The sequence below is a fragment of the Pseudonaja textilis genome, chromosome Z (assembly GCF_049901715.1).
Source record: "Pseudonaja textilis isolate UNSWEBS1 chromosome Z, rPseTex1.2, whole genome shotgun sequence".
In the NCBI taxonomy this organism is placed as follows: domain Eukaryota; kingdom Metazoa; phylum Chordata; class Lepidosauria; order Squamata; family Elapidae; genus Pseudonaja; species Pseudonaja textilis.
This window is the reverse complement of record NC_142008.1, coordinates 133,369,607-133,392,216: the sequence shown is the minus strand read 5'-3', so window position 1 is coordinate 133,392,216 and position 22,610 is coordinate 133,369,607. Positions and strand designations below refer to the sequence as shown.

The following is a 22,610-nucleotide window of genomic DNA, read 5'->3' as shown; positions in this document are numbered from 1 at the left end:
ATTAAATGTATATATCCAGTTGCAAATCAAACAGATGATCATTAGGTCTGATGCGTCTAAGAACGTATGGAAATTCTTTTGTCTGGATAGATCTTATGTACTTTCCAACAGAGCCTAACAGATAACATCTGGCTTGGGCTCATTCCAAATAGCAACAATCTGATCCTGAGCACAAGATGTCATGGTTAAAAAGATAATAAAAATGAAACATAATTACTGGGCTACTGCTGGCTTTTCTTCTTCTGTATAGTTTTATATTGGGCGGGGGGGGGCTAATGTATTTTATTTGGTTTTATGTTTTATTGCATGACTTGTTATTTTATTGCATGTGACTTGTTACTATGATTTTCTACATGCCCAAATCTGATCATACACAATTACTATTGGTAGATTAAAGAACAGAATACCAAGATTTTGTATCCATTGCCTCCAAAGTGAGGTGGTGAAATGTGCTGAGAAACATGGGAAGCAGGGTAAATATCTTTCTCCAAAAACTTTCTGCTGGAACACATATTGTTGTCTCCAAGGTGGGCGCTGCTGCTTACGTAAGCATTCTACTTTCATAACACAGATGGAACATTCCTCTGAAAGAGGAGAGGCTATTTGTCAGAGGAACGAAGGATTCTGCATGGGATGCCAGCCAGAAAGGAACATACCAAAATATAGAATCTAGACCCTTCACAGAGAACTGATCTCTCAGCTTAAAGATATGACATTATTGATGTGTTGATTATTTACTTAATTACAGCCTATGCCTGTAGAGGAAAAGAAAGAGGGGGGTGGGAAATAACCAGAGGACTTTTGGAGCAAGCAATTCATTTTTAGGCACCTAGCCACAGAGCTAAAAATATTGCCATTGGTTCTTAAATAAACAAGCACATGGCAAACAGGTGATTAAGGGTATGGAGTACGAATGCCTCCTGACAGGAACGGACAGGGCCACTTGCCTGCTGCAGGACAGCCTCCTGAGGGAAGCTGAACTCCTTGAGATCGTTCTCATCATCATCGCTTGATGAGTGGAGATTGTGCATGTTAACCTGAAGAAGAAAAGAATAGTGACATAGCTCTTTCTGAACCAGAAAACTTTGCCCAGTTTTCAGGATAAATCTTAACAGAAGCTTTAAATTCTCTACATATTGAATTCTCAGCAGAGATTCAGGTCCTCAGATTAGTTGAACAAGCCCTCCTTTTCTAAAACAATGCTCCCCCCAGGTTAGTTGTTAGGCTGGGTTCTATCTCCTCAATCACTATGGGCTGTTTTGACAAAGTATGACAAAGACGCCAGGAACCCAGGGCTGAAGCTGTGATACCCGCAGATGACTTAAATTACTGGTCCTCTAGCTATATAGGAAATAGGATGCATTCTTAGAAATACAGATACGGAGTTCACTTGTAAATTCCCAAAGATCACTAGCCAAGCTGAGCCAGCTAGAGAAATCTACTTCTAAAACTCACGACAGTATTAAAGTTTAGACATGAAACATGCTGAGTGTGAAATTACTAGGAGATGAAGAAAATATAGTTCTCAATCTCCGATGGAATGGGTTTCATAACTCTGCCAGAGATTTTATATAGAACCAACCATAACATAATAATAAGCATAAAAAAAGGAAAAACTGACTAGATCCACAGTGTTCTTCTTATTGGTTTCTGATAAAGGTCCCGAGACAAATTTTTCCCATTGTTCTTGGTCTTCTTCAGGCATCTCTGAAAATCAGAAAATGTAAGTAGCCTAAAGCTGGGGAATGGAAGGAGAAGCAAATAAACAGATCGAAGAATGAGCTAGTCCAGAGACCCCCAAACTTTCCGGCTTTGTGGACCAAGGGGAGGGAGGGAAGGGGGAGGCAGAAGAAGGGATAGTTCCACATAAATGGCCATCAAGCGACACATGCGCACTTCCATTTGTGTGAGTGGCAGGCGTGCACACCTGCCGCTCACATAAATGGAGTGCACACCCATACATGCACGTTGCTTGTACAATTGTGCATGTGTGCTCACCTGCCACTTTTGCAGCCTGGTCCCCAACAGCTCATGGCCCAATAGGGGTTGAGCCTGAGTGAATCCATAGGATGAAAAAGCACTAAGTTGTCAGAATAGTGGCCCATAGTAACTAGGAGCCAGACAGCCTCAAAGAAATTAGTATTCTTTTTCAATGAGGCAGCCTTTTCCTTGTTTGAGGGACACAGCCAGGTAGGTCCTTTCATAAAACCATGACGTATTGATTTATTGACAAACCCTTTGTGCCTTAGTTCATGCAGGACATTAAGCCAAAATCAAAAAGTCATCTTAGTGTGAAGTCAGTCAACTGTGTTTAACAGGTACTATGGCTACATAGTGTAAGATGGGGTTTTTTAGGCTAACAGGAAGCATAGATCTGTAGTTAGGTACTAACTCTAGCTTCAGTCGGAAAATAATTGTGCAGCAATTTGCAAGTTCATAGCAAGTGGATGGAAGTATGAGAAGTAACTATTAATCAAGCCCACTATTGGGGGATTCTGGAGTTGTAGTCCTTCATATAAAGTTGAGGAAAATTCATTTGGGTTAATCGATGCATTTCTCCCCCCTAAAATTTTAGGTCAAATCCTTTTTCTCAATCCCTAACAAGACTACAAGCAATTTTCCCAACTTCAAAACTGCACATATATAAACACAGAGAACATTTGCAGAATTATATGCATTCAGTAATTTAATCCAGCCTTTCAAGATATAAAACTACAGAACACAGAATATTAAAATTATTTTGTCCTATTACTGTCTCCACCTCAGCTGAAAACATCCTCTCTTAGCAGTAGATCTTACTTCCACGTCATACACACCTCAAAACTTTAATGGGAACCCATGTTTTTCCCCCCTCTTAAAAGGCAGGAATCAAACTCCTACAAAGTTTCCAAAAGCAGCTAATTTCAGCAGCTAAAAAAGGTACTTTGGCTAATCCTTAACAAGAAACATAACCTTCACCCCCTGAAGCTGTCCCTCTCATTACCTTTTAAGAGCTGCTTGATGAGATTTGAGTGAGGCCACTTCTCAGAGCCTTGAGCTAAGGCGTTGGCAATCTGAGTGAGGTGTCCCATATAACCCTTGCGTCTTCCCCCATCCATTCTGTAGGAGAAGACAGAGGGAATGGAGGCTGGTGGTTGCTGCGGGTATGACTTGCATAGGTTGAAAAAAGAACTAAGCAAATGACAAGAGGAAAGGAGACTTTAGTGCTTCTATGGAGCTCATGAGTTGAAGCTATTCCGATTGGCAGGCTGCATGCAGGGGAGAGAAAGGATCTCCAGATTAATACTTCAATGCCCAACAACTCCAGCCAACAGAGCCAATTTGAAAGATGCTGGCAAGTACAGTTCATCTCTATCTGGAGAAAAACAAATGAAACTGTTTTGTGAAGAAAGAAAGGAAGCCAGTAAATACCTCCATGAAAACCATGAGAAAAGACTAAGCAACAGGGGCCTGAAGCATGAACGAAGGAGCAAAGAAGGATCAAGATATGGAAAAAGTCCTTGGGGCTCTTTCTTGAAGGAAGAGGAGGGAAACAGGAGAAATATCTAACCAGAACACTTAAACTTTCATCATAACTACTTACTGAGACTGCTCATTCTCCTCCCAGGCAGATAAAATTCTTTGGATTAAGCGACATTTCTGCAGCAACTACAAGGAGAAAACATGAGACAATTGATACAATACCTGCTAATTACAGGGACACCAATGTTTACACCTCAATAAAAGACTAGAAGGGTTTTATATGGCTATTTTTAAGTTTCCGCTGCTCATCAGTTGAACACAAAAGTCTAAGCCAAAAGTGGTAGTGATGTTTCTGCCCAAAGACAAAAAGCAAGAAACCTGAGACCAGTTGTTAACCACTTCCTTAGGTACTTTTTCCAGTCTAATAAGCCAGGCATTCACTTTTCCAACAGAAGAGAATATTTGTAGCTCAGATTTGAACTATGGTGTCCTTGGTGCTCTCTGACCTTGGTCGTTTTCTTGAAGATGTTTCATTACCCAGCTAGGTAACATCATCATGCTAGAAGGGAGTGAGGTTTGTATCACTGATGATATTACCTAAGTGGGTAATGAAATGTCTGTAAGAAAACAACTAAGCTCAGACCAAGGACACTACAACCCGCTCCTCTTCTTGTTATTTCAAAGTTGTCTCACTCCCTTTGTTCCTAATGTATATGGTTCCTTTCAGAAATGAAATAATCCTAACCATCATGAAATAATTCTAATCTTCAATTTATCTCTTTTCAATTTCCAAACATCAGGATTCAGGACCAAAGTAGAGTACTTCTCTCATCAATGATACAGAAGGACCTTGAAACCCCACACAGCCCACATAACTTACATGTTGGATGACTGGAGTCTCTGGGTGGGGCTCTGAGTGGTTCTCTATTGTTTCGTCTCCAACAAGCGGGTTGAAAATGTTGCTAAGACAGGCCTCTATCTGGGCGTGCAAGAAGTTGTTGTAGATATACTTGAAATAGAGATCCTGGTGGTGAGAGACAAAAGGATAGGTCTTTATTTATGCCTTTCAACCAATGCCCCCAATTATTGTAGCACCAGATATTCCCTCAGACATGGTATAGCATGGAGCACTGGCTGTATGTGTTCAATGGTTTGTATTTTTATTGAGCCGTGATGCAGTTTTAAATCATCCTGTAAAATGGGTATTCAATATGGACCAGAAACCTAGCAGTTTCAAAGAAACCCGAAATGCTCTTAGTTTTAATGGAGGCAGCTCCTGAAATATAATTGATTATGTAGCTATACACAAACTTAATAGAAAAATCTTTGCATACTTTGATTTTTTTCTTATCAAATACACATTTTGGAGATTTATATTAATACGTTATTCCTAGATTATTATTTTTGTTTGGCTTTTTAAAGATTTTTTTAAACCCATAGTTTTTTTTCCGTATACAACTCAAAATGGCAAACATATTCCTGCTTCCTCCTGTTTTTCCCATAAAAACAAACCCATGAGGTGAGTTGGGCCCAAAGTCACCCAGCTGGTTTTTCACGCCTAAAGACGAGAACTCCCAGGCTCCTGCTTCCTAGGCCAACACCTTAGCTATTAGATCAAATTGCCTCTCTCTCAGTTTTGCTTATTTAGGCAATATCATTTAACAATGAGACAATCTGTTGGATGGATATATATTACAACTATTTTTTAACAAAATGCTTCTGATGCAGTAATATTTTTAAAAATTGCATTTAAAAAATCCAGCCACATGGGTTTAGATATAAATAGCAAGTTGATGATATCCAGCTGTTCATTTTACCTCCTGGTTGCTCAAATGATGCTGTGGAAGTACTGTCTCAGTGTATGGAAGTTGTATGGGTAAGGAGAAAGAGACTGAGGTTGAACCCTAGAAGACTGAAAGACTGTGGATTTGAGTCTCTCTCTCTCTCTCCCTCTTTCTCTCTCTCTCCCTCCCTCCCTCGCCCCCCCCTCTATATATAGGATACTCATGCCTTGGCAACCTTTCGTTTGGATTGTTGCAATGAAGTCAAGACTCTAGCTCAGGAGTGTCAAACTCACATTTTCATGAAGGTGTCACGTGACATATCAGGACTTTTTCCCCCTTTGCTAAACCGGGCATGGCTAGCACGTGACGCATCCGGCCCGTGGGCCGTGACAGCCCTGCTCTAGGGCCCTCAAGGCACAGGTCCAGCGTTGTTGAAGTACTATCTATTTCTATTTCCTCCATAATATCAGAAGGGCTAACACATTCTATATCCCATTTATTAAATACTGCCATTCTGTAGCATCCAGGAATCTGCCCTATGGAACAGCAGGTGCCTCATCTCGCCCCTAAATCCTGAATGAGTTGGATCTTGATAACTTGAAGACCCAACTGCTCCCCTGGGCATTGATAAATGAGCCAGCAATATTTACTAATTATTATGAAATGAATTTTGATTCTGATATCGTAGGTGTTTACACACTATATGTCTTCTGTCGCTTCTTTTTCTTTGGGGGATATTTTTATCATTAGGATTTTTAAAACTATTTTTAATGTTATGAACTGTCCAAATTTGTATGGTAACCATATAAGTTGAATTACATTAATAATTTTGATATGTCAGTATATATAAGGAGACATTATAGGTAGCCCTCACTTACTGATTGCAATTGGGATTGGCAATTCGGTTGCTAAACAGTTTGTTCATTAAGTGCAAAGTTACACGGCCGCACTGATTAAAGAGAATCACCATAGGTCATTAAATGTGACATTGTTTGACCTCAAACTTGCTACTGCTGGCCTCATCACTAACTTTGTTTGTTAGAAGCCGGCTGTGAGAGTCACAAATGGCAACCACATGACTCTGGGATGCTGTAATCATCCAAAATGCATGCCAGTTGCCAAGCCCCTTAAATCATGATCATATGTCTGTGAGCATGCTGCAATGGTTGCAACTTTAAGGACCAGCTATCTCATTTTTCATTGCTGTCGTAACTTTGAATAATCATTGAATGAGTGTTTAGTACTGGGATTGATTCTGAGCTGGCTCACTTTTCTGTATGTGTCCCACAAATGTCTCTCACAAGCCAAGCATGGTCCTTGAGCTACAAAATGATACACGGCCTTGCCTTTTGGCTCCTACTCAAAAAGGAAGAGGGCAGCAAACTACTTATAGATAGTACTGTGCTTGAGCTTTTTTAAGAGTCAGCCAAATGGTTCGCCCACCAATCAGACAGAAATCCCAGCAAACAAGAGGCAGTATTGATACTCACCAACATAGTGTCAATGGCCCCAAGTTCAATGATCTCATCCCGCAGTGCTGTGTTGCTTGTACCCAATGAGCTGGCCAGCAGCTTCACTACATGCAGACGAGTGTTTCCTAAAGGAGGGTCCAGGACCCCCCAGGTAGTCTGCAGGGCTTCTTTCTGTTAGAGGAAAAGTACATTTTTTTAAAAAAAAGAACATCTTGCGTGTACCCCGCACCCACCACCCCCAGTATTCCAAAGCTTGAATGGACAAGGCCAAAATTTTTCTCTTGGAGAAATAGGCAGGGGCAGTTAAGACATAAAACAGAAGACCTTGCACAATTTTAAATCTTACTCCGCCACATTTAAAGAATTACAGCTCCACTATTATGGTACCTTCCAAAATTTCTTCCTATTTCCAAATTAATAATTCTCCCCTAAGAATATACATAGATTTTTTTTTTAAGATACAAAATTCATTTCCAGCATTTTTTCATTGCTTGGCCATATGTTCTTTCATATGGTAAGTTCAGCCAGCACTTAGCTTACTTATTACTAATTCCCAAGCAGCTATTCTCAAATGTCTTGATAAAACTAAACTCCCCAACCCTTGGACTGCGTAGTGCTTTTCTATGGCAGCGCATTGAAGGTTCCATGAGGGAGACAGGGGGATCCTTCTGCAACCAACACTCCGAAACCCTTAAAATGCCATTGGCACCACTACTTCCTTCCCTGCTGTTTCAATTGAATTCTAATCTTGCCTATACACATCCACGTGCATGCATTCTTATTAACCTTTGGTGGATCGAGGAGCAGCCGGTGAAGCTCCCTGAGACGCTGTTTGATGGCATGCAGAGTGCCCAAACTGGCCTGGCTGGAAGCCACTTCACAGTTGGGAGTAGTCATCTCCATCTGCCCCTCCATATTGCAATAAAAGCCCCCTATGCCACCCAACTCGCTCCTGTAAGGAAGATCAAAGGACGCACATATTACAGCAATACACCCTCATGGTCCACCTTTCTTGCTAAGGGAATGTAAACTCTTCGATGCAAATCAAATGTAACAAGGGAACTATTCTGCACTCCTGTTCGAGAATCACTTTGAAGGAAAAAACACTGGAATAGTCAAAGACCTAATTTACGTGGTGGGAATTACAGAATTATGAACAAGAAACTGTTTGCGCAGCAGAGAAGCAAAAAGATCAGCAACAATTTCTAAAGTCATGGTTGTTTGTACAGCCCTATTCCACTTATTATAGCCTTCACAAGGTATTGTCTGAGGATTTCTGCTGATAGGAATAACCAGATATTAATAATTTTTAAAATGAAAAAAACATGACCAACAGAATATAACATTGCTACCAACTATATAGTATTGCAAGCTATTTCTGCAGCCAGCTGCCTACAATTTGGCAGTTGAAATCCCACCAGGCTCAAGGTTGACTCAACCTTCCATCCTTCCGAGGTGGATAAAATGAGGACCCATATTGTTGGGGACAATAGGCTGACTCTATAAATCACTTAGAGAAGGCTGTAAAGCACTATAAACTGGTATTTAAGCCTAAGCTGTATTGCTATATACATTTGTTGAGGAATATTTCATATAAGCCTTTTGGCTCTATATTGCTCCTCTAAATGTAACAAATATTTTGCTCTCACAGCCCTCATTTACTACATACCTGGGTCTTCGTGGTTCCAGCAGGGTCAGCAAGACTTGGATCCCATTGACTATGACAGATTCGCTCTGTTCTCCATCCAGCATATTGCTTAGCAGCTGCTCAATTGTCTCCTGTCTGGATGCACAGGAATGGAAATTGTTTTTACTAAACTGTCCCATGATCTTAGACCTGGCTGTTATATTTTTTTTATCTTTGCATATGCCACAATGATAAAGGCAAAGCACATAAAAAGGGGGAGAATAAAAAAGCAACAAAAATGCGATTTTTTTAAAAAAAACTTAGGAATTGAACCAAAAAATAGACAAAGCTCAAGAGAGACAAACTTTTAGTACTAGCCATGTGGTAATTCTTGGGTCTTGAACTATGTTGCAACATCAACTTTCACACTTAGAAGGTGAGGACCCTGAAACCCTTCTGAGCTCCAAAATTCTGAAACAATATTCTGTGCAGATGCTTTGTACTTGATCAAAAGAAACATATAATGGAAAAATGCCCAATGATCCTATCAAATGATATGCCTGGTAATTGATGCTCATCTCCTCCCCACCATGCTCAAAAGGCTAATAAACCAGAAGCTTGCACCCGCCCTATAATTTAAAGCTTTTTGACTATGTCTTTACACTAATCTAACATTTTTAAATATGGGGAATGAATCTAATTAACAGACATAATTTGTGAAAGGTACAGCTACTTTTAAATCTAAGCTTTCATCTTGGCCTTGCCTGATTTCTATAGCTAGTCTTTATTCCACTTTGGATTGTGTGGCCAATAAAAAGCCATACATGATCTTCAACTTGAAAGTGTCTGTGCTTGCTCCAGCTTTGTAATGGCCTGTTCCAAACAATATGGCGCTTAGCAAGGTGGTGTATGTGTGTTTGTGTGCGTGTGTGATTCAGCTTTACAAGCCCTCCATAAGTCTCGCAGAATGACTGTGAAAGTTTAATTTGAAGCTTTTAATGTGGGCGGGAAGTTTCTTCAAGTAACTTCTTAGTGTATTATGTGACAAAATTGCTATGTCATAATTATGAAACACCTTCCTGATGAGATTGAATAGCACCATTTGCTTCTTTTGCCCATCAAACCAACTGAAATCCATTTCCTAAAATTTAACCAATATTGCACTTAAAAGAACCATGCCTCCTCAGGTCCACAGAAAAACCTCTCACGCATGGGACCAGTCTTGGTGCCCAAAGGTTGGGAGCTTCTGGTCCTAAGACCAAGATGTGTTACAGTTCAATACCACTGGAGGCATTTAACAACAGGAAGAGAGAGGCATAGCATGCAGAGTCAAAAAACCAGAAGCCTGGAGCTTTTCATTAAGAAATGACATTGGCTGGTAAAACACTACTACTCAGTTTTCATTTGACAAATCACAATGGTATTGTACTCTTGAAGTTAGTTCAAAAGCCTGAATATACGTGTTTTTTTTAGAAAAACATGTGTATAATTCCCCAGGAGTCCCTCCTGCAGTTGCCAATAAGCTAAATGTGATAATGTGACAGGCGGAAAGGTAATAAATACAGGGGAAGTAATCATATTAACTATATTTAATGGAATATATTAAATCAAATTTAGTTGGGTAAATTCTGTTTCACCTTTGGGATTGCAGTGCTGGCAACTCAATGAAAGATAAAACTGATTGCTCGCTCTGATATAGGCTTGAATGGTACATCACTGAATACAGGTTCCCTCTTCCGCTTATAATTGGAACTTCGACAACCTGTCGTCTTGGGTTTTTTCTTTCCTTTGCTTTTCTCTTTCAGCTGTCATAAGTAACAGGTGTGTGTGTATGTTAATGCTGTGGATTGCCGGGAAGTGAGCTGGAGGTTTCAGAATAAACTGTGTAAGTTGGGTTTGGAGTTCCTTCTTTATGCTTTCTTTCTTTTACTTTATGCACCTCTTTATCAAATATGTCACCCGGTCCAGCGGACAGATGCCACATCACTACCGAAGATGCCCACATGACGTTACATGAAACTTTTTATTGGATGGACAGTTTGAACTATTGTGGGTGGGAGCAAATTTAACCATCACTTTGTATAAGTGATTTACTGCGCTCATTTTCTCAGATTCAGAAGAATTCCCTTTGATGCTACCACTTGATTTCCAGTAAAGTTATCTTTTTCTCTAATTAATGGAGTCTAAGTATTTCTTTCTTGGATTTTGAATGAGTACCCGGCTGACACAACCTGTGCCCTGTTGGCTAACAATTTCAGAAGATATTTCCTTATCTAAGAAGCAAAGAAATAAAATGGGCAAAACAGAAGCAGGAGGAGAAGCTTAACTTCGACTCTGCCCAGCTCCCTCCATTAAGTTTCCTGTGAGCATCTGGCAGGGGGAGCACAGGAAATCTTCTCTTCTCACTTCCCAGCAGGCAGGTAAGTGACAGCTGCTACGGTTGGGAGAAAGAACAGGGGATTGACCGAGAGTTGGCTGGGAGACTGACACAAAGGTATTAAAAATGATCATATGACTTCTAAATGACAGTACATCAGTACTGAAACAGTCGTAACTTTCTAAAGGTACATACCCCTTGAAGTCAGGGGTTCCAGGATTTTGGACATGGTTCCTCCCCCACCCCACCCCTGGGTGCCCCTGCGCTCACTCTCCACGACATTCTACTGGCCACCATTAAGGCGGTGGGCGACTCCCGCCTTGGAGACTTCCTAGGCCAAGAGAAGCAGCCTTTAGAAGCGGTGATGATGGTTGCTCAGAACGGGTGATGGTGAGGAGGAATTGAGCTCACCTCCAAAGACATCCTAGCCATTTTTTGGGGATAAAAAAAAAAAAAAAGACCCGGCCTTATTTGTATGAAACACGGTAGCAGTATTATAAAATTAGTTGGTGCACTTTGAACAGGTATTCTCCTTTCCAAATTCATTGCAGCGTTAGAGAGTGACACTTGTTTCTAACCTAGGGCAATGGTGCCTCTTTATTCCTGCTGCCAGTGCTTAGCACTCACTTCTCAAGTGTGGCCAGTAACTGGTCCGGCTCAGGACTATCCTGGATTGGATCATCTGTTCACGGCTCAGCCGGATAATGTCACACAAAAAGACTGTGAAGCATTGGAATGTTTGTTGCTGGGAAGAGAGGGAACAAGAAAAAGAAGCTTCATGAAGGTTTGGAACAGCTCCTCAATATACCAGAACTACAGTGAAGCAAATGCTTGTTTTCAGTTTTCATCTACTGTTGATAGCCAGTATTAGAAAATAATTCAATGGCATGATGAACACTGCACACACAACCTATATACAAATAAGTGTTTCTACAATTGTAATTGCTACTTGCATTGTCGTATCCTTTGAAAGGGTGGATCATCCCAATGAGCCTCTGCATCAATTTTCTCCTCATTAAGCCACTTCGGATAATGAAATCAAAAATGGCCAAGACTAAAAGAAGACTGTACTCAGTCCTACCCCCTTATGTTACATTGAAACTTATTCAGAGAGGTGGTCAAATGCAATTCTAATGATACTTCACCCTGTATCCCCAAAATTCTATCACTGAGATATGTTTACTGGTATAAGAATAAAAAAACCTCATAATAAAAAGTTTGAGCAACAAAAAGAGAGAAAAATAAATGCAGACCTATCGTGTAAAAAAGAATTATTAAGATTTCAGAAGATTCAACTGGTGGTTATTCTACATAAATAGGTTAAAAAAACATTCACTTTGCCTTCAAAGCTTTTTATCCTAATCCTTGACTGGCAGGAAATGGTTCTTTTCACCAACGAAAATGCAAGCAGAACATGCTGTGATACCTATAATAATCCATTTAAAGTCTTTTCAAACTGGCTATTGCTCATAAGAAAGAAAGCTTAGGGAGCTGTGACACATATAATAGGGTAATTCTTGGGTCTTGAACTATGTTGCAACATCAACTTTCACACTTAAGGTGAGGACCCTGAAACCCTTCTGAGCTCCAAAATTCTGAAACAATATTCTGTGCAGATGCTTGCTCAAAAGGCTAATAAACCAGAAGCTTGCACACCCGCCCTATAATTAAAGCTTTGCTGTGTCTTGCCACTAATCTAACATTTTTAAATATAGGGGAATGAATCTAATTAACTGAACATAATTTGTGAAAATTAGCTACTTTAAATCTAGCTTTCATCTTGGCCTTGCTGATTTCTATAGCCTAGTCTTATTCCCACTTTGGATTGTGGCCAATAAAAAGCCATACATGATCTTCAACTTGAAAGTGTCTGTGCGCTCCAGCTTTGTAATGTTCCAAACAATATGACGCAAAGAATTGGTGTATGTGTGTTTGTGTACGTGTGTGATTCAGCTTTACAAGCCCTCCATAACTGCAGAATGACTGTGAAAGTTTAATTTGAAGCTTTAATGAGCTGGGGGAAGTTTCTTCAAGTAACTTCTTAGTGTATTATGTGACAAAATTGCTATGTCATAATTATGAAAACACCTTCCTGATGAAGATTGAATAGCACCATTTGCTTCTTTTTGCCATCAAACCAACTACAAAATCCATTTCCCTCGCATTAACTATTGCACAAAGAACCATGCCTCCTCAGGTCCACAGAAAAACCTCTCACCGCAGGACCAGTCTTGGTGCCCAAAAGGTTGGGAGCTTCTGGTCTAAGACCAAGATGTGTTACAGTTCAATACCAACGGAGGCATTTAACAACAGGAGAGAGGCATAGCATGCAGAGTCAAAAAACCAAAGCCTGGAGCTTTTCATTAAGAAATGACATTGGCTGAGTAAAACACTACCACTCAGTTTTCATTTGACAAATACAATGGTATTGTACTCTTGAAGTTAGTTCAAAGCCTGAATATACGTGTTTTTTTTTTTAGAAAAACTTGTGTATAATTCCCAGAGTCCTCCTGCAGTTGCCAATAAGCTAAATGTGATAATGTGACAGACGGGAAAAGGTATTAAATACAGGGGAAGTAATCATATTAACTATATTTAATGGAATATATTAAATCAAATTTAGTTGGGTAAATTCTGTTCACCTTTGGGATTGCAGTGCTGGCAACTCAATGAAAGATAAAACTGATTGCTCGCTCCTGATATAGGCTTGAATGTACATCACTGAATACAGGTTCCCTCTTCCGCTTATAATTGGAACTCGACAACCTGTCAGTCTTCAAGATTTCTTTCCTTTGCTTTGCATCTTTCAGCTGTCATAAGTAACAGGTGTGTGTGTATGTGTGTAATAGTTATGGGAAGTGAGCTGGAGGTTTCAGAATAAACTGTGTAAGTTGGGGTGGAGTTCCTTGTTTATGCTTCTTTCTTTTGCTATGCACCTCTTTATCAAAATATGTCACGGTCAACGGACAGATGCCACATCACTACCTGAAGATGCCCACATGACGTTACATGAAACTTTTTATTGGATGGACAGTTTGAACTATTGTGGGTGGGAACGTTGCCATCACTTTGTATAAGTGATTTACGCGCTCATTTTCTCAGATTCAGAATTCCTTTGATGCTACCACTTGATTTCCAGTAAAAGTTATCTTTTCTCTAATTAATGGAGTCTAAGTATTTCTTTCTTGGATTTTGAATGGAGTACCCGCTGACACAACCTGTGCCCTGTTGGCTAATTGTTTCAGAGATATTTCCTTATCTAAACAAAGAAATAAAATGGGCAAAACAGAAGCAGGAGGAGAAGCAACTTCGACTTCCTGCCAGCTCCTCCATTAAGTTTCCTGTGAGCATCTGGCAGGGAGCACAGGAAATCTTCTCTTCTCTTCCCAGCAGGCAGGTAAGTGACAGCTGCTGGGTGGGAGAAGGAACAGGGGATTGTGAGATTGGCTGGGAAACTGACACAAAATGTTAAAAATGATCATATGACTTCAATAGCAGTACATCAGTACTGAAACAGTCACAACTTTCCTAAATTACATACCCTTGAGAGTCAGGGTTCCAGGATTTTGGACATACTCGGTACATTAGCCCAATTGAGGTATTTTGATTCAAAAACTGTTGCCTTATGCTGCACCATTTTACTCAATTAAAGGTCACAACAACAAAAGCTTTAGTACTATATAGATACCGTGTTTCTCCAACAATATGGCCTCCACCAATAGGAAGGCCCAGCATGATTTCTAGGCATGAGGTGAAATTAAGCCCCGCCCCCAAAATTTAGGCCTATTTAATCCATGCGTTTCCCCGCCAGTTCTCACATCATTCGTTAAAACTACATGAGGTGAAGAGAAATGGGGGGGAGGGAGAAAACTTGCCTTTAGGAGCACCCTGCATGTAGCCTAGGCTAGAATACCCCAATCTACTACCGATAGAACATTGGCTGATAGAAGCTCCCCGAAGGCAGAGTCACCAGCCACTTCTATTGGCCGTTAGAAGCGGCCTCAGGGTGAGCACCCACATGCACTCCCCTCACCACGAAGCCATTTCTATCGGCCAATGGAAGCTCCCCAAAGGCAGAGTCACCAGCCACTTCGGGGCAAGGCTTGGCTGCCCACAGAGCGCTCCTGACAGGACCGCCCCACACATACTCCTCTCGTCACAAAGCTGTTTCTATCGGCTAATGAAAGCTCCCCAAAGGCAGTTACCAGCCACTTCTATCGGCCGTTAGAAGTGGCGTCAGGGTGAGGACCCACGCACACTCCCCTCGCCACGAAGCCGTTTCTATTGGCCAATGGAAGCTCCCCAAAGGCAGAGTCACCAGCTGCTTTTATCGGCCTTAGAAGTGGCTTCGTGGCGAGGGGAGTATGCGTGGGGTGCTCGCCCTGAGGTCGCTTCTATCGGCCAATAGAAACAGCTTCGTAGCAAGGGGAGTGAGCGTGGGGCGATCCTGTCAGGAGCACCCCGCAGACAGCCATGCTTCGCCCCAAAGTAGCTGGTGATTCTGCCTTCGGGGAGCTTCCATCAGCCAATAGAAACGGCTTCATGGCGAGGGGAGTGCGTGTGGGCGCTCGTCGTGAGGGTGCTTCTACCGGCCGATAGATTTCCTCCCCCCACCCCCACCCCCACCTAGAGTGCCCCATGCGCACTCACCTCTCCACGACACCGCTTCTACTGGCCGATAGAAGTGGCTGGTGACTCTGCCTTCAGGGAGCTTCCATTGGCCAAGAGAAGCAGCCTTGTGGAGCGGTGAGTGCACATGGGGTGCTCTAGATTGGGGTGCATGTGGGGGAGGAAATTAAGTCACTCCCGAAAAGACATCCTAGCCATTTTTTCGGGGCTCAAAAAAAAAAAAAAAGACCCGGCCTTATTTTATGAGAAACACGGTAGCAGTAATATTAAAAATGAGGTGAATTTTGATAAACAGGCATTTCTCCTTTCAAATTCATTGCAGCGTTAGAGAGTGACACTTATTTCTAACCTAAGGGCAATGGTGCCTCTTTTATTCCCTGCTGCCAGTGCTTAGCACTCACTTCTCAAGTGTGGCCAGTAACTGGTCCGGCTCAGGACTATCCTGGATTTGGATCATCTGTTCACGGCTCAGCCGGATAATGTCACACAAAGACTGTGAAGCATTGGAATGTTGCTGGGAAGAGGGAACAAGAAAAAAGAAGCTTCATGAAGGTTTGGAACAGCTCCTCAATATACCAGAACTACAGTGAAGCAAATGCTTGTTTCAGTTTTCATCTACTGTTATTGGCCAGTAGAAAATAATTCAATGGCATGATGAACACTGCACACAACCTATATACAAATAAGTATTTCTACAATTGTAATTGCTACTTACATTGTCATCCTTTGAAGGGTGGATCATCCCAATGAGCCTCTGCACAATTTTCTCCTCATTAAGCCACTTCGGATAATGAAATCAAAAGAATGGTAAGACTAAAGGAAGATGTCTCAGTCCTACCCCACTTATACATTGAAACTTATTCAGGGACAAATGCAATTCTAATGATACTTCACCCTGTCCCCAAAATTCTATCACTGAGATATGTTTACTGGTATAAGAATAAAAAACCTCATAATAAAATTTGAGCAACAAAAAAGAGAGAAAAAATAAGGAATATACGTGTAAAAAAGAATTATTAAGATTTCAGAAGATTCAACTGGTGGTTATTCTACATAAATAGGTTAAAAAGCATTCATTGCCTTTAAAGCTTTTATCCCTAATCCTTGACTGGCAGGAAATGGTTCTTGCCTGGCAAAAATGCAGCAGAATACTGTGATACCTATAATAATCCATTTAAGTCTTTTAAATGGCTATTGCTCATAAGAAAGAAAACTAGGGCGTGACACAGTTATAATATGGTTTGGACTGACTAACACACCAGATCTTTTACTTAATTATTTACCTCCACAAAACAAGGAAATAATACCATTCCAAAATTGGTTATCACATTTCTGGACAAGTTGACCAAAATAACAAAGGCGATATAGAAAACTACATTGCTTGCTCTTCCAAGGAAGCAAAGAGAAGTAGACAAGAATGCCTACAGCTGGATCCTTACATTGAATACATCTTGCCTAAGCTGTGATTGTTCCACACAGGTTAGGAGTCGCAGCAGGAGGTCCATGATGGCTGAGGTACCAATGTGATGTAGCAGCAGGTTGACAAAGTCATCCTTCTTACGCAAGAAGGCAACTATCTGGAAAAAAACCAAACAAATTAGGGTTGAGGGAAAGGGGAGAAAAGCCACTTCGGAAACAAATGGCCCTACAAATTTCTGTCCTCAATATGGGAATGAAATAATCAATTCCCCCATCAGGGAAAGAAAATATGTATTACATATGGCTGAATCTATTGTTAATTTGTTAACAATCATGCACAGGAGTGGGCCACATCGCATATTAGCCTAATCATGAAGTCCACATTTTTGCAATCCTTGGGCAGTATAATGATTAAACCATATAACTATGCTTCAGTATCCCTAGGTTCAAATTCCTCCTCAGCCATGAAGTTCAAATGAGTCACCCCTGTTTAACTTAGCACACTGAAATATTATAAAGATAAATGGGATATATGTCCTTAAAGGATGGGCAGGATAAAACAAATATTATAGCTGCTAGATTACAGAGAATCTTCATTTTGAACATTACCTTACTTTACAAGTTAGCCAATCATTTGCTTTAAGAAACTTGGTCATTTGATGATAATCCAATAATTATTCTCAATAAAAATATTTATTACTAAAATGTATTACATTATTTTTACATAATAATTAATGTGTTAGGATGTTATCTTTTTATATAGGAGCTATATTAACATTACTGAAGATTGAATTGGTTCAATAAATTCATAACAAGGTATATTTTAGGTCTTCTACAAGTTATTTTCTAAGCTCTCTGTGATTATACCACTTGGTTAGGTAATTGCCCCTAAATCATCTTCAATGAACTTGAAAACTAATCCATTGTAACCTGGTTAGTATTTGACAGAAGAACACAAGAAGAACTTGACCACACCAAGAAGTTAAAGTATATCATGGAAGAAGGCAATAACAAACTGCTTCCATACTGTGTCAAGAAAGCTAGGTGAATACACCCATGAAGTCACCATGAGCTGATGCTATTTCAATGGAGTCTTTGCCTTTTGTGTGTATGAATGAACAAACTAGAAAGAAAAATGATAGAAGACCCTTGAGATAAATCATATGATTAGTGATGAAGGAAGTTATCAATTATGATTAAGATGTATTTCTTTCTTTAGTGGTCCAGAAAGCCTTTAAGACATTACCTGATCAGTTTTACGGTTGATAAGAATCCCCATAACCTTGCTGAAGAAGCTGGCCAACAAAGGGTTGAGGATTCCATCACTCTGAAGGAAGCCATAGAGACGTCGCAGAAGAGATTCATCCTCACCCAGCGCATCATTTATCTGTGTGACGTCGGAAGTCAAGATCTCACAAGAAACACTTGGATATCTGAAAAAGGGGAGGTTTTTAAAAGCAGATGTAGACCAAACCCTGCTGCAGAAATATCTCCCCCAAGTTTGACTACTGATTGAAGATGACAAAGATGAAGACAAATGATCTGCACAGTAAAATATTAACACAATCTATTCAGAAACTATGTTTTGTGTTTCTAATTTACGTTCTGCTCTGAGGTAGATTCCATACTATATTGGCATTTCTTTAATTTTTCCAGTTCATTGCAAATGCGTTAAAGGGTAGCAGTGGGATATTTCTAGAGCACTATATATTCATCAATTACCCAATACAAGTGTCACCACTTTTCTCTGAATTCCAATGATGGTTACATAACATTATATAAGAAACTACTTTGAAGCTTTAAATAATAACTATGTGTAATAATAAATAAAACTTATACAATTATCATCTGTAATAATTATCATGTGCCAGTAATAAAAAAATGATGGGAACATATAGTTGAAAAGGTAGGCATAAAAGAGCAGGTTAATATATTGTGGGATTTCAAAACACAAATGGATGAAACCTTGATCTATAACCCACCAGATTTAATTGTAGTTAAAAAGAAAAGAAAAGTGTGGAGTCCCAGTGTTTGTTTCTTTTATTTATTTATAAAATGTAATCGCTGCCCATCTCGCCATGAGGACACTGGTTACTGGAACACTGAGTGCCATACCAAAAAATCTTGGATGGACTTAGATGATCTGCACATTGACAAAATTTCCATCTGTTAATTACAAAGGCTGTGCTGTTTGGATCTGCCCATGCACTAAAACTAAGATTGTAACATCCTAGGTTCTTCAGAAGAATTTGATACATATGAATGCCAATACCAGCTAAAGAACTGGTAGCTATGATTTTACACTGCTACATATATAAGAAAAACAATAAAAAAGCTAAATTCTATTGGATTTTAGAATTCAAACTAATTGGCTCCTGCCACATAACATCCCAGACTTAACAAATATCAATAAGAAAGACAAAAAAAGTTTGGATAAGGGACATGGTAGTACCTGAAGACAGCAAAATAGAAGACAAAGAACAGCAGAAGATAATAAAACAGAACCTGCAGACAGAAATAAAATGAATGTGGCAAAAGAAAGCAAAGGTAATAGGGCATATTACCAATAGTAATAGGGAAATTTGGGTGCAATTTCAAAATAACAGGAGCACCACTGCAACACTATTGGCATCGACAAAATCACCATCAGTCAATTAGAAAAGGCAGCTTTATTCAGAACAGCTTATGTCCTGCAATAATATTTTTAACATCATCAAAAATCCACATCTGCCTATCCCAGGTTCTTGGGATGGGCTCAATAAATAGATAAAAATGCCAAATCCAGCCTGAACATCTGGCTGACTCTATGACAACCATAACAACAACAACCTAGGATGCTAGCAGCAACCTGTATCAACCATCAGAGCCACTTAATGATATTTGTGATACATTTTTAAATGTTCAATTGATTGAGTTTCATGTTTAATGAATAAAATAATAATAATAATAATAATAATAATAATAATAATAATAACAACAACAACAACAACAACAACAACAACGACACTAGCTAAAGAATTGGTTGATTTCACACTGCTGCATATATAAGAAAATGATAAAAGAAGTTGAATTGCTCTGGGACTTCAGAAAGACAGGCACCCACTACATGAGCCCCTGCACTTAACAGTTGTCTATAAGAAAGACAAAGAAGTCTGGATAGTGGATGTGGCAGTGCCTCGAGACAGCAGACACAAGAGAAAGAACTGGAGAAGATAACAAAATGCAAAGACCTACAAATAGAAAGAATGGCTATGGCAAAGGCAAGCATCAATAGTAATAGGCACCTTGGGTGCAATCCCAAAACAACTGGAGCCCCACTTGAATATCACAGGCATTGACAAATTTGCCATCAGTCAATTGAAGAAGGCAGCTTTACTTGGAACAGCTTCTATCCTGCGACAATATATGTAACACCATCAAGTATCTAGATTTACCTTTCCCAGATCCTTGGGAAGGACTCAATAAGTAGACAAAAATGCCAAACCCAGTCTGAACATCTGGTTGACTGTGCGATAACAACCACAACAGTACTACTTGGAACATCGTACTTTTTAAAGATACTTGGTTGAAACCTAGGATGCTGGCAGCAACCCATATTAATCATCAGCACCAGTCAATATTTGTGATACATGTTTAAATGTTCAGTTGACTGAGTTTCATGTTTAATGAATAAAAGTTTATAATACTAACACCACCAAATATCACTGAACCAGGATACGCCAGAATCAAATAATTAATAATAATAACAACAACAAATATCACTGTATTAGGAGATGCAAGAGTCGAAGAAAAAGAGCTGGAAACATCATGAAATATCGCGACTTGGCCATTGAAACCATGTGATTATGGATGAAACATGCAACAGTGGTACTGACTGTCATCGGGGCACTTGGTACCATGTCCAAGAATTTTACAAAATACATTAAGAAATTGCAGCTTCCTACAATAACACCAGTGGAACTGCAAAAAACTGTGCTACTTGGAACATCATACATTTTAAGAAGATACTTCGTTGATACTTGGGATGCTGGTAACAACCTGTATCAACCATCAGCGCCAGTCAATGATACTTGTGATACATTTTTAAATGTTCAGTTGACCGAGTTTCATGTTTAATGAATAAATGAATAAAAATATAGGTAGCCCTCAACTGATGGCCACAAATGTTGCTAAGTGAGAAATTTGTTAAGTGAGTTTTGCCCCATTTAATGACCTTTCCTGCCAAGCTCGTTCAGTGAGTCACTGCAATTGTTAAGTTAGTAACACAACTGTTAATTGAACCTTGTTTCCTCATTGACTTTGCTTGTCAGGTCACAAAAGCGGATTGCATGACTCCAGAACAACGCATCCATCATAAATGTAAGTCAGTTGCCAAGCATCTGAATTTTGATCATGTGACCATAAGGATGCTGCAATGATCATAAGTATAAAAATAGTCATAAGTCACTTTTTTCAGTGCCATTGTAACTTTGAATGGTCACTAAATGAACTGATGTAAGTTGAGGACAACCTGTAGAAGGCAAAGTATTACATGGCCAATACATTAAAAAAAAACAGTAGGCAAAGCAAATAACAACCAGACCTGGCAATGGCTAAAAGCAGGGAAGTTCAAGAAAGAGACAAAGGGCCTAATTCTGGTTGCACAAGACCAAGCATTCAGAAATGTACAGGTGGTCCTTGACCATGTGAAATTACAATGGCATTAAAAAAAGGAACTTGTGATCCCTTTTCATACTTACGAACTGTTGCAGAATTTAGGTGGACACATGATCCCAATTCAGATGCTCATGTTTATGAGCGTTGCAGTGTCCCCAGGATCATATGATCCCCTTTTGTGACCTTCTGGCAGGTAGATTCACTTAACAATTGTTTTATTAATTTAACAACTGCAGCTATTCACTTAACAACTGTGGCAAGAAAAGCTGTAAATTGGAACAAAACTCAGTTAACGAATATCTCACTTAGCAATAGAAATTTTGGGCTTAATTGTGACAGTAAATTGAAAACTACCAAAGTCAGAATTCAGAAGACAGCAACAGGAAGCAAACTCCACCTCCACAAAGAAGCTGAAGAAACAGTGGAGCTCCTGATTAGCTGCTGCAAGATACTACAGTCTGACCAAAAACAAGAGGACAAGGAGCAACAATGGTGCATTGGAATATTTGAAAGAAGTACCATTTGTCTGCAAGCAGGAATCGGTGGGAATCACAAAATAGACAAATTAATAAAAAATGAAGAAACTAACGTGTTCTGGAATTTTAGAATTCAAACAGATAAGTGCCTGTCACATCACACCCCAAATTTAATAACTGTTGATAAATAAGACAAAAAAATCTGCATAGTGGACAAAGCAGTATCTGGAGAAACAGAAGAGAAAGAACTAGAAAAAATAACAGAATACAAAGTAGAAGTAGAAAGATTGTGGCAAAAGAAAGCAAAAATAGTACCAATAGTAATAGGTTGTAATAATTGTCTTGGGTACAATCCCAGAACAACTGGAACACCACTGGAGTATCATCAGCATTGACAATTTACCATCAGTCAATTGTAAAAGGCAGCTTTACTTGGAACTGCCTACATCCTGTGACAATACCTTTAATATTAAACCACAACACCTGCCTATCTAAGGTCCTCAGGAAGGACTCAATAGGTGGATAAAAATGCCAAATCCAATCTAAACATCTGGCTGACTGCCACCTGATTCTGAAAGACTCTGTCATGAAAAGCCAAAGAGTATAGAATAAACATAGGATTCATATATAATTTTGCTGTTAAATTAAAGATCTATGTTTATTTTCTGCTGCTGTGCTATTTTAGCACTTACTCATTCAAGGCACGGT

The 22,610-nt window shown here is 39.7% G+C and overlaps 1 protein-coding gene across 25 annotated transcripts in view; it reads right to left on the bottom strand.

Moving 5' to 3' along the window:
• PPP6R1 (protein phosphatase 6 regulatory subunit 1) overlaps positions 1-22,610 on the bottom strand; it is a 72,425-nt gene that overhangs the window by 17,671 nt on the left and 32,144 nt on the right. For all 25 annotated transcript variants that reach the window (XM_087915934.1, XM_087915920.1, XM_087915922.1 and 22 more), the window contains 12 exons: positions 18,017-18,203; positions 16,791-16,928; positions 16,067-16,132; positions 15,753-15,865; positions 8,388-8,501; positions 7,505-7,670; positions 6,737-6,889; positions 4,343-4,486; positions 3,584-3,648; positions 2,984-3,099; positions 1,622-1,707; positions 948-1,037 (listed from right to left, as the gene is read on the bottom strand). In XM_087915934.1, the coding sequence (XP_087772060.1) occupies positions 948-1,037; positions 1,622-1,707; positions 2,984-3,099; positions 3,584-3,648; positions 4,343-4,486; positions 6,737-6,889; positions 7,505-7,670; positions 8,388-8,501; positions 15,753-15,865; positions 16,067-16,132; positions 16,791-16,928; positions 18,017-18,203 (1,438 nt within the window). The remainder of the gene's footprint in view (positions 1-947; positions 1,038-1,621; positions 1,708-2,983; positions 3,100-3,583; positions 3,649-4,342; positions 4,487-6,736; positions 6,890-7,504; positions 7,671-8,387; positions 8,502-15,752; positions 15,866-16,066; positions 16,133-16,790; positions 16,929-18,016; positions 18,204-22,610) is intronic.